Source organism: Emydura macquarii, unplaced genomic scaffold, assembly GCF_026122565.2.
Source record: "Emydura macquarii macquarii isolate MOO-44397 ecotype Brisbane River unplaced genomic scaffold, CSIRO-AGI_Emac_v2 contig_3671, whole genome shotgun sequence".
NCBI classification, from domain to species: Eukaryota; Metazoa; Chordata; order Testudines; family Chelidae; genus Emydura; species Emydura macquarii.
In genome coordinates this window covers 9666566-9679591 of record NW_027133808.1, presented here as the reverse complement: position 1 = coordinate 9679591, position 13026 = coordinate 9666566, and the positions used below count along the sequence as shown (strand labels likewise).

At 44.6% G+C, this 13026-nt stretch overlaps 1 protein-coding gene across 3 annotated transcripts in view; it reads right to left on the bottom strand.

Moving 5' to 3' along the window:
- DZIP1 (DAZ interacting zinc finger protein 1) overlaps positions 1-13026 on the bottom strand; it is a 79001-nt gene that overhangs the window by 14960 nt on the left and 51015 nt on the right. For all 3 annotated transcript variants that reach the window (XM_067536835.1, XM_067536836.1, XM_067536837.1), the window contains 2 exons: positions 10635-10780; positions 3498-3693 (listed from right to left, as the gene is read on the bottom strand). In XM_067536835.1, the coding sequence (XP_067392936.1) occupies positions 3498-3693; positions 10635-10780 (342 nt within the window). The remainder of the gene's footprint in view (positions 1-3497; positions 3694-10634; positions 10781-13026) is intronic.

Genomic DNA, 13026 nt, shown 5'->3' with positions numbered 1-13026 from the left:
CGCTGGTTAGCCGTATCTACCACCAGGGTCCCCGGGGCAGGGTGAGTTAACAAATACTCAAACCCTTCGGCCGGGACATAATACTTTCTCTTGGCCACCTTTGACGTAGGGGCCACCGAGGAAGGGGCTTGCCACAGGGCCTTTACAATTTTAAGGATCCTTTCGTGGACTGGGAGGGCCACTGTCGCTGGGGCAGCCACCGTCAGCACATTAAAGAGGCTATTTTCAGCCTCTTCTAACTCCTTCACCTCCAGCCCCAAGTTGGAGGCCACCCTCTTGAGCAGCTCCTGGTGCGCCCTGAAATCCTCCAGTGGCACTGAGTGGTCCTGGGAGACTGCCTCTTCCGGTGAGGAGGAAGACAACTGCCGAGGCATGTCCTGCGGGTGCATCCCCTCCTGGCGAAGGGTTGCATCTGTTAAGGGTCCTCCATGGGATACAACTCCTCGTCCGAGGAGTGGTGTCTATGGGCCTTCTCCTGTGCTGCAGGCATGGACTTCATCCCCGATGACAGAATGGATTTGGGCTCTGGCCTCATCTGGATACCCCATGGGGCCCAATAAGGCCATTGTTGCGGCCATTGACCCTGGGGCCAACCCAGGGCTGACTGCACCATGGGCTGTGATGCCTTGTGGGGGCATCGGCTCTCCCGACGACTGTCCCCCCCAGGACACCCCGAGTCACTGGATCGGCAGGGCCGTGCAAGTCCTCGACCTCGGGCGCCCTTCCGTGCCGGGGACTGTCCTCTCGATGCCTCCGACCTGGAGGATGATGAGGACTGCCTCCGTCGCCGCAAGTGGTGCTGACAAATGGAGGTGCGCTCCGAAGAGCTAGAGGTACTGGAGCGTTGTCTCGGTACTGAAGATTTCCGGTGCCGCTTGCCATGCGGCCCAGCAGACACCTTCCGTGACCAAGGTCGGCGCCACTCTGAACTCCTCAGTGCCGAGCCAGACTCCGACGCCCAGGTCCTGCGTCCTGGACTGTCCAGTGCCAGGTCCTCCGATGGCGACCGGGTTCTGCACCGCCTCAGTGCGGGCGAACTCCTCGATGTTGGGTCCTCTGACGGCGACCGGGTTCTGCGCTGTCTGGGTACGGGCGAACTCCTCGGCACCGGGGATCTGGAACAGGAGCTGTCTGAGCACCGCCTGTCAGACCTCGACCGGTGCCACCTCCTGGCATGCGCTGCCTCCAGTGCCGGGGATCAACATCGGCGCCGAAAGGGAGACTCCACATCCTATGTCAGAGCAAATCAGCTTGACAACACTGAGCTGAAGCGACTCTGCTGGGGGCGCAGCTCTGCTCTACCCTCGGAGGCCGTTCGGCGAGAGATCTTCCTCCCCGTACTGGGGATCTCCACCGCCCTTCAGGGGGACCCAACACGGGTTTCCCCTGTGACACCGGCACCTTCTCCCTCGGCCAGGAGGGCGGAGGTGGCGTAGGCAAGGCCAACACGGCTCGTGCCGCCTGAAAAGCCTCCAATGTCGATGGCATCGGCAGGGGTTGGGGGAGGCTCCCTGACAGGAGATGTAGGCAGCAGAGAAGACTCGACGGGCCGGGTCCGGTGCATCTCAGTACTTGACCTCGCCCATAATGACGGCACAGAGGAGTGTCTGTGCTCCGCGCGCTGCTTCTTCCTCTTCGGCGCCGGCGATGTTGCGCGGTGCCGAGTCGAGGCCAGTGCCGGCAGTGCACTCTGCACCGAGGTCACGCTCTGTGCTGAGGTGTAACGGGCCAACTCGGACACTGGGCAAAGCGCTGCCTCCATCAGCAGGGCTTTCAACCGGATTTCTCGGTCCTTTTGAGTCCTCGGTTGAAAAGCCCTGCAGATCTTACATTTATCTTTTCTTTGCGCTTCCCCCAAGCACTTAAGGCAGCAGTCGTGGGGGTTGCTGAGTGGGAAGGCCTTCCCACAGGAGGCACATGGCTTGAATCCTGGCAACTGGGGCATAGCCCAGCCGCTCTAAGTCCCTGCAGGGACTTGCCTTATCTCTAACTACTGTTAACAATTACTTAATTAACTAAAACTAACTTAGAATATAAAACAAGTTCAAACAAGGAGCATAGTACTTGCTGAGAGCAAGGCTAGTTCCAGCAACTGTCATGGGCGGAAAAAAGGAACTGAGGGGGCATAGGGCTGGCAGCACCTCATATACTGCGGCATGTGCATGGGGCTCCAGGGGGCGCCAGAGCCAGCCCTAAGGGATCTGCTAAGGGGAAAGAAGTTCCAGGAATCGTACATGGAGGCGTGCACACACCTAGAGTGGAATGGACATGAGCAAGCACTCGAAAAAGAACTTTTACTTTAAGGACTGAACGTATACAAACAGTATTATTTCAAAAAACATGGTCTCGCGGGCTGGGTTGAGTGGTGGGAGCATTTAGTATATGGTGTGACATCAGTATGTCAGAATCGTAATAATTCGTGTGAGATATACCATGTCAGGTACTGTTAGAAAGGGTATATTGTGCTGAGTAAGATAATAATACTTATGTTCATGTAGTATTTGTGAAATGAAAGTCATGGATGTATTTGATATTTCTGTATGTCAATTTGGGCTGCCTGGGATACACCCCAGACAGAGAAGCGGCAGACAATAACCTGCATAATGGCCCATTAAAATACTCACAGAGGCAAGGGGCCCAGGAAGAAGCTAAAGGCATACCTGAAGAGTTACCAGGATTGGCCCATGTGACTCTGAACCCCAGGCATACCTGAAGAGTCACTAGGATTGGCCCATGTGACTCCGGACTCCATTTTAGTTCTTGTAACTTTCTACAGGCTGCATGGCCAGGGACAGAGGGTATATAAGATCAAACCACAGAAACCATTTGGTCTATGTTCCTGTACAGCTGCAGACACATACCTATCTCTGGATCAATTCATTTTGCAACTGAACCGAAGGACTTAGACCCATCCAGGTACTGGATGTGTACCAGAGGGAACTATACAAGCCTGCAACTCCGCATTTCTTCCAGAAACCCGATGTATATGGACTTTTAATCATTTGTATGTGTTTGATTTGCTTTGACCCTTCAACATTTCTCTCATGGTTTATTTCTTTCTTTTTACAATAAACCTTTAGTTTTAGTTACTAAAGGATTGGCTGGCAGCGTGGTATTTTGGGTAAGATCCAAACTTATATTGATCTGGTACTGTGACTGACCCCTTGGGGTCAGAGGGAACCTTTTTAGTAAAGAGCATAGAGTTTAAGCAACTGGTTTCTTTACTGGACCTAGTGCTGATTTAGGAGCCAGGAACTGGAATGCAGTAAAGGGGGCTGTGGGCAATTGTGGACTGGCTTCTTGATAACCAGTGTGGGGAAATCAGAAGCAGTTCGTGGCTGTATGGAAGCTGGGCTTCAGTGTCACCCACCAGCGCTGGGAGAATCTGCTCTCCTTTTGCAGCCTGTCCTGATCTTAGCATTCTCAGGTGGTTACCCTGAGCACGGACGGGTCACACTTGGTACCAGTAAAATATAATAATTCTTAAATTATCCAACCTTCTGAAGCAAGATGAGAGCTGGAAACAAGCCTATTATAAGATGATGATCTCTCCTCAATCCTGAAGCTGACTTGACGTTCAAGATGCTCTCGAATTAGTTGAATGTCAGGCACTTGTTTCTCTTTCTCTTCTCTAGCAGATTCAACAAAAACTAAGACTCTGTTTAAGTAGTCACTTGGGATACCACGAACACCCTGAAGAAACAACACAAGTTACTGTTTGATGGACATAAAACATTTACATTTTATAAACCATTGATTTACCCTTCTTGACTGCATTTAGTTTAAACCTTTTGTCTTCACATCTTCAAGGCCATGTTTAATTTTCTCTTTCCTCTTCTCCTTCACCTTTTACCACATCACCTTCCACATTGTTGATGACATCCTTAATGCCTATTTGTCAGCCTCTCCTATAAGTGTTTCTGCACTGTTTCTACATCACTTTCTACGCATGGGAATGTCCTTCCCAAGCTCTCATACAAGGCTACTACCTACTCCCCAATCAAATCTCTCCTCAAGACCCACTTCTACTGGGAAGCCTACAATAAATAAGTCAAAGACATTAATTTCATTTACACTAAAAGAAAAAAAAGTTACAAATTTTGGTTCTATCATACTGTTCACAAGAGTCTTTGATTAATAACATAATCTTATCAATGTAACTCCTGCTTTTCCTCCCGTGCCCCTCTTCACTGGTTTATTTCCCCTTCATTGTGTCATATCTGAAATTAGATTGTAAACTCTTTTGGGGAAAGGACACTGGCTTATTCAACACGTCTGGGTGCTATGAAATTAACAACAAAAATACATAATTATGATTATTAACTTTTACATAACAAACAGAAAACAATACTTTATATAGTAGAATACTTTTTGTAATGGCTTCACAATTCTTTTATAAACAATGCATTGCTAGGGCATATTCTGTTGTCATTCAGAACAGAATCCTAATGCATATGTAAACTCTAGGGTATCTCATATCTCCTAAGTGAAAGACAGAAACCTTTCAGAAAATGACATTTGACAATTGCTGAGACACAATGTCTCATATATTGGAGAGAGATGGGAGTCAAAAATAGTTTTTGATTCCACAGTCTAAAACCTAATTAACCTTATAGAAAGAATGGTCCCTACATGTGTATATTGCTACAACTTCTTATTTACTGAATACCATCAGTGTGCTTGGTACTATAGGAACATATAATATGATACAGGCCATGATCCAAGGATTATCCACAATTCATTTCATACATAGACAGTGGAATTTACATACATAAAATACAACAGGTGACTGCTCAAACTGTAAGAGAATCAGATCCTGTTTAGAAAACAGAGTTGAATGGTTTTGCAGAAGTGCGTTTTAAGAAGGGTTTGAAAGAAAAGAGGAAGACCATTTAGCATGTGAGAAAAGTGAGAAGTTCCCCAGAGAAGCAAGTGAAAGACAAAAGTGAGAGAGGGATATGAAGAGGGTGCTAGGAAGAAGGGAGTAATGAAAATAAAGAACGCAGGTGGAGGCAAAGCTGCACAGAGCTTTTTATACACTACTGCCGACCCAAAGCATTAAAAACTATGAGCCTGACCCCCAATATCATGACTTTTTTCAAAATGATAAATTTGGGATTCTTTTTCTTTGCCTTCTAGTTTCTCAACTTTTAGGGTACACTCACTTCACTTTTCCAAGCACTCTTCAGCAACCATTAGGGCTAGAATTCTTTTTTTAATGAGATTATCACACAATGTCTTGATTCCAGCGCAGCTTTGACCAAAACTCCAAATATCATGAGACTTGCAATAAAATCATAAGAGCTGGCAGCTGGCCAAGAGGGCCAGATCCTTCACTAAGTAAACTGGTGTATTTCCACTGAAGTCAATGGAGCTATGATGACTTACACCAGGTGGGGATCTGGCCCTAGAACCTCTAACTTGATTCTGAGTGACCAAGGAAGTCAGCAACAAGGTTTAAAGAAAGAAGGGCACCCACTGTGAAGGGAGAGCCATTATTTCATCAGCAGAATTTTGATAAGATTGGTTGGAGGGATGAGATGAGATATGGGACTGGTAGGAGGAGGTTGTATTAGTTTAGCTGAGAGATAACCAAGGTGCTTACAAGGGTTTAGGAATGGGTGGAGCACAAAATATAGATTTCAGAGATACTACACAGGAAAAAGCAGCATAGTTTGCCAGAACCTGGATGCAAGGGAAAGTGGCAAGGGTGCAAAGAGAAACTGAATATATTGATAAGGTTCAGAGTCTGGGTTATGGGAAGGATAGAGTAATGGAGAAGGGAGGGAGAAGAGCTGACTTGGTCAGGAAATGAGTAGGGAATAAAACCAGGCTGACTAGGTTGGTTGTAGGACTTCAAGGACTGGTCAGTTTAGTTTCTCTTAAAAGGCCACCACAACTGTAGCACTCTCCAAGATGTGGAATCCAGTGCTCAGTGAGAGCTTTAATTTAGCCCGATCAGGGCTTTGGCTAATCATTGGCACTGGAGGGAGGCAGAAGATTCAGAGTTTCTTCTTCATTGTATTACTGCAGCCTCTAAGCCTTGGGAGGAGAGGGGGGAAAATTCCTGTAGAGCTCAGACTGTGCCTCTTTGTGACATCCTGTGGCAGCACCAGATGAGGGACTCTAACCCCACTTTGTTCTTTGGCCAATGAGAATGAGGCCTGGGTTACACACAGTTTTAATACTGATATACTATGATACTTAGAGGAGTGATTTTTTTTTATACAGATAGTTACACTAGTACAACCCCTCGTGCAGACAGTTATACTGGTATAGAGATGCCTTACATTAGTATAGCTTATGCCCCTTTCCATACAGGAGCAAGCTATACTGGTATAAACACATTTATAATACACGGATATAGTTAAATGTGGTACAATTTGTGTGTAGGCCAGGCCGAAGTGCAGGAAGAAGGTTCTGGGAAACTGAGGACCTGTCCTCCCTTCATTGATGCTAGAGATAAGTCACTATCAGCAATAAAGTTTGAACTGGCTCAGATCAGCAGGGGAGCAGCACAAGGGAACTACTCTATGAACCAGATGACCTCATTCTAGATGGGGACCAACAAGGGTAGGTTAAAAAAAAATGAGGTGAGGAGACACATTAAAATGCTGAGGACCCTGAAAATTCCTGGAATGGCAGAGACATACAGAGAACAGAAGTAGGGGAAGAGATAAAAGTTAACTGTCTGCAATTTAGATTGCACTGACAGTCATTGTATTCCCCAATCAACTAAACAAAGTTGGTAGCCAAAAGAAAGTCATAAATAAAATATCTTGCCTGCATTTTTTGAAATTCCTTCCACCCACACAAATTTTAAATCCAATCCCCTTTCCCAGGCAGAGACAAAAATGAAACTGAGGTCCCAAGACAAGAGAAAAACAAGGTTACTTACCAGTAACTGCTGTTCTTCAAGATGTGTTGCTCATGTCCATTCCACTATAGGTGTGCGCACACCTCTGTGCACGGTAACCCGAAAAGAAGGAACATGGACATGAGCAAGCACTCGAAGAAGAAGGTTTTGTACTTCAGGAAGGCTGTTGACTCAATGCCTTTTTTGCCGCTGTCTTCACAAACAAGGTCAGCTCCCAGACTACTGCACTGGGCAGCACAGAATGGGAAGGATGTGAACATCCATCAGTGCTGAAGGAACAGGTTCAGGACTATTTAGAAAGATTGGGCATACACAAGTCCATGGGGTCAGATGCAATGCATCCAAGGGTGCTGAAGGATTTGGCTGATGTGATTTCAGAACCATTGGCTATTAACTTTGAAAGCTCGTGGCAACTGGAGGAGGTCCCTGATGATTGGAAAAAGGCAATTATAGTGCCCATCTTCAAGAAAAAGAAGAAAGAGGATCCAGGGAACAACAGACTGGTCAGCCTCACCTCAATCCCTGGAAAAATCATGCTGCAGGTCCTCAAGGAATCCATTTTAAGGAACTTGGAAGAGAGGGAGGTGATCAGGAACAGTCAACACAGATTCACCAAGGGCAAGTCATGCTTGACCAACCTAATTGCCTTCTATGAAGAGGTGACTGGCTCTGTGGATGTGGGGAAAGCGGTGGATGTGATACACCTTGACTTTAGCAAAGCTTTTGATACAGTCTCTCACAGTATTCTTATCAGCAAGTTAAAGTAGTATGGGTTGGATGAATGGTCTATAAAATAGATAGAGAACTGGCTAGATCATCAGGCTCAACAGGTAGTGACCAATGGCTCCATGTCTAGCTGGCAGCCGGTAACAAGTGGACTGCCCCAGGGGTCGGTCCTGGGGCCGGTTTTGTTCAACATCTTCATTAATGATCTGGAGGATGGGGTAGATTGCACCCTCAGCAAGTTTGCAGATGACATTAAGCTAGAGGGAGTGGTGGATATTCTGGAAGGTAGGGATAGGATACAGAGGGACCTAGACAAATTGGAGGACTGGGCCAAAAGAAATCTGATGAGGTTCAACAAAGACAAGTGCAGAGACCTGCACTTAGGATGGAAGAATCCCATGCACAACTACAGACTGGGGACCAACGAGGTAGGCAGGAGTTCTGCGGAAAAGGAACAGGAGTTACAGTGGATAAGAAACTGGATATGAGTCAGCAGTGTGCCCTGGTTGCCAAGAAGGCTAATAGCATATTGGGCTGCATTAGTAGGAGCATTGCCAGCAGATCGCGGGAGGTGATTATTCCCCTCTATTCGGCATTGGTGCGGCCACATTTGGAGTATTGGGTCCAGTTTTGGGCCCCCCACTACAAAAAGGATGTAGACAAGTTGGACTGAGTGGAGCAGAGGGCAACAAAAATGATTAGGGAGCTGCAGCACAAGACTTATGAGGAGAGACTGAGGGAACTAGACTTGTTTAGTCTGCAGAAGAGAAAGAATGAGGTGGGATTTGATAGCAGCCTTTAACTACCTGAAAGGGGGTTCCAGGGAGGATAGAGGTAGGCTTTTCTCAATGGTAGTAGATGACAGAACAAGGAGCAATGGTCTCAAGTTGCAGTGGGGGAGGTGTAGGTTGAATATTAGGAAAAAGTTTTTCACTAGGAGGGTGGTGAAGCACTGGAATGGGTTACCTAGAGAGGTGGTGGAATCTCCATCTTTAGAGGTTTTTAAGATGCGGCTTGACAAAGCCCTGGCTGCAATGATTTAGCTGAGGTTAGTCCTGCTTTGAGCAGGGGGTTGGACTAGATGACCTCCTGAGCTCCCTTCCAACTCTAATATTCTATGATTCTATGATTCTGCTAAAGCATTCAGTGGCAGAGGAGCACAAGAAGGACTAAGTGGATGTAAGGTAAGGGCCAATTCTCAAAGCAGCCTAAAGAACAAAGAGGAGGAAGATTAAACCATATATAAAATTGATTCATAAGATCCAACTTGAAGGGGAGACCCTCATGTGAGGCACAAGTAGGGTGACCAGATAGCAAGTGTGAAAAATCAGGACAGGGCGGGGGAGTAATAGGGTCCCATGGAAGAGGGCTATTGGGTTCTATATAAGACGAAGCCCCTAATACCAGGACATCTGATCACTCTGCACCAAGATAGCTCCAGATTGACCCTTGAAGGAATCTCAAATCTGAGCAGTCACATTGCCTTGGATGTGGCTGCCTGAATTGTAGCCAAGGTTTTATTTGTGAACTCCCTCTCATTTATCTTATGATAATAAATATGTTATTCATGAATATTTTAGTATTAGTAGTGAAGTATAAACAAGTGGAGAGAAGTGAGCCCTGGAATACACAATTACCAATACATACATATTGATTCTGATTTTTCTGTACCTCAGGGAATAAAAGATAAAAAGCATCATGACGGAGTGTACTAGACCCTTTGAAGTCCCTCTGCTGCAGGTCTAGCAATCCTACCACACCCTGCTCCAGGAAAGGAGCAGTGAAGGTTGGTCATCCAGGCCTGCCTAGAAAGGCTGCAGGGAAGCAGCCAATCAGAGCACAGCAGGCTCAGTTAAAAGAGCTGGTGCTCATGGGACCAGAAGGGTGAAGGAGGACTAGAAGGCTATGAAATGCCACAGGTAAAGAGACTGGGGAGAAACCCTGCTCAAGCAGGGATAGGACTGTGACGCTCTCCAGGCACAGAGGCCTGGGAGATATCCTACTCAAACAGGAAACAGAGAACCCAAGAAGGTGATGGGACAGAGTGAAAAGTGTCCCAGGGACTAGCAGCAGCAACCAAGTAGAGGAAGCAGCACGTGGCTACTGTCTATAAGGTCCCGGGTTGGGACCCAGAGTAGTGGTCAGGCCCGGGTCCCCTTACTAATCACTGGAGAACTGACCTAAGTCCCAAGGAGGGGATAAGAGTCTGCATTAAAAGCCCAAGAAAGGGGCTAGGCATTCAAACAGGCCCAGGGATGGGGTTGATGACCCTGAAGAGGGCCAATCATTCATTGAACGTTGTTATCCTGGGAGGGGACTGAAGCTAAGAAGTGACTTGGCTAGAGAGCTGAGACATCACAGAACCGCTAAAGGCAAAGAGTCTCCAGGGAGAAAGACCTGGGGGCACTGCTCTCAAACAGGGCAGGGACAAGCTTAAAGCTAGCCAAGAAGGGGCTGAGAACTAAGCCAAGAGACAGGGCTGCAGACATCAATAAGGGCACAGCGGAAGTCCTTGTTGGATCTTTGTTACCCCGGAAGAGGTTCATCCATTTTAAACTGTATAACTTAGCGGGAGGGCTGAGCCACTGAAGACCCGCCTATGAGGGCAACAGCTGACAAGAAAGGCACCAGGAAGAAGAAAGAGTGCTGGATCACATCCGGCTAACAGGAAGCACTCATAAGAGGTGAGTGTACCCCATCACAAGCATTATTGTGGGGAGCTGGATAAAGCAACAGTATAAAAACACTCACTACAACTTTTTTATAGGAACTACTGAAACATCCAACCTTAAATTAGTAGGCACTTAGGATAAAATACATAATCTTGAGAATGAGGGGGGCATTTCATACTGGTCTCTAGCAACCACGTCTGGCTGACAAGGAGAATGGGCTTCCTCTTAGGAGTGATATTGGGACATAGGGGTCAGTGAGGGCAGTGGTAGGAAAGTGAAGGGGAAAATGAAAAAAGGTGCGACAAAGGACCTTCCCCACCACTTAATAAAAAATAAATAATCATTTAAAATAACCTTACCGCTTTAATTCCCAAGGATTCCAACTTCTCCACCAGGGTCTGCTCCAAAACAGTTCGTAATTCTTTAGTTAATGAAGGATTAGTCTTCAAAGCATTTATTAAATGTTGGTTACTCCTGCTTATTTTGTGTTCGGTTCTTTCTATTTCTGTAATATGATAGAAAAATTACATTCAAAAGGTGTATTTTTAAAATGCACAGTATCAATGCAAAACAGTACGAGACACAAAGAAAACTGAACCATGCATTTTTTATAACAATATAAACATGTGTACAATATTTTCTTTGTGTAGAGATATTTTGTTTGCTCATTGTTGCCTTTTTCTTTTAACAATATCTGGGACTAATTTACAGAAACACAGCTCTACTTAAAATCCATAACTTAAATAACCTCTAAACAGTCACTCCGTATTGATTGACAATGATTTTTCATAATTTATCAAAGTTGTAAAGATGCATGAATATGGAACTGTGGAGACTACTGTATGTGCTTTTGGAAAAGGAAAATTATTTTTTGTTAATTAAGTTCTCTAAAAGTAACATTTGAGGACAAAGCCAAACTCCTCTCCTTAGGAGCTCCCCAAACAATAAAACATTCTCCAATAAGGTATCAGGTAGTAGCTCTTTCTTAACCTTTTGGAAGTAAAAAGGTGAATTTAAATATTTTAATAAGTGCAAAAATATGGTCTGAGTTAACAAATTAACAGAACACACATGATAAATATTACGTGTCTTAAAATCCCCAAGACCTGAATATGGGGTTCTATTTTTTCCTGTGAGGGCTGATGGCATCACACACACTTAAAGCAGAAAAGATAAACTGCATTCTTTATTCTTGTGTTAGATGTCTTTGATACCAACAACTCTTGCAGGAGAAATACAACATTCTCAAATCAGATCCTGGCAGACAAGTACAAGATTAAGGGCTAGATTATGTCCAGGTCCAACATGGTCACACCAAGGAGTTAAGGGAAGCAAGGCTCTCCCCACCGGCCAGACATGTAGAACCTGCTTGGATTGTGACTTTGGCACAGCAGGAACATTACTGGATACCTGTGACTTTCCTTGTGATCAAGCGGGAGGGTCAATGGACACCTATCTACATCCTGCCCTGTCCAACAATGCTGGCAGGGAATTCAATTGAAGCATGTAACATCCCAGAAAGGGGAATAATAAAATATTCCCTCCCCAAGAGGGGAACACAAGATGGAACTGTGCCTCACTGAGGCATCACAACTTCCGAGTGCTCTTTTTGGTGCAGCACAGCGATGTGCTCCCCATTCTCAGGGTCATGCCTAAAGGAACAATTTAGCTCTCTCTGATTTTCAAATGTTTTGTTTGAAAATAGACTTGTCATTTGTAAACCTTATTTATTTAAAAAGCAATTCAATTTAGCTTTCACGCTTTCTCCCCAGAAAATACTTACTGATTGTTAAATGTGCCATACAACTATCAGCAAACCTTTAAAATTACTCTGTAACAGTGATGCTTGGTGGTAGCATTATAATTTGTGGGTCAAGAGTTTTGTTTGATAGATGACAGTACTAGTAAAATGCAAAATACATCATTTGCTTTAAATGTGCAAAGGCATCAACTTGGATTATGGACTAAATCCAAGATTTTCAAAGGTGACCACTGATTTTGGCTGCCTAACAAGAAACATCTTAAAGGGGCCTGGTTTTCAGAGGTGGTTACTGAGCACTTTCTGAAACTCAGGTTCTTTTAAGATGGCTCAAGCTTGGCAATCAAAAACTGAGGGGCTTAAAATCAGTAGTAACTTCTGAAAATTTTGATCTAAATGCATGTGAAAAACTGCAGCTAGTAGAAAATTAATTTACAAAAATCTACTTTTGATAATTTAGAGAACAATATTTTATGCTCACCTTGCTTGTTATTCAGTCTTATTTTATTTAAATAATCTTATCCTCAGTAATATTTTATTCTAATTCTTAAATACTCTAAGAATCCTTTTTTCTGTATTCATAAATATTGTTTCTTAAAAGTATTCATTAATTTACTGTTATTGTGGATTGGAGCTCTTTATTCCTTTTTTATTTCAGAATTGAAACTGGTTTTTGGAAGCCATAAAAAACAAAAATCCTTTAGGTACATTTCATAATCAGAGAATGGGAAACCACAAAAAGTCTGCAAATTGGAAACTATTTCAAATCCTTATTTAAACTTCTTGTTTGCTAAAATTTTCAGCTCTTCTGATACTATCTGTGGACTCATTCCTACAGGAAGTTCCTGAAGCTAAGAACTCTACAAGATTCAAAAAGGGACTGGACATTTATAGGGGATCAAGAATATCCAGAGTTGTTGTAATTAATTAAAATTTTGGAAAGGATACTAAACCTCATGCTTCAAGATTTAAACCAATCTCTAACTGAGACC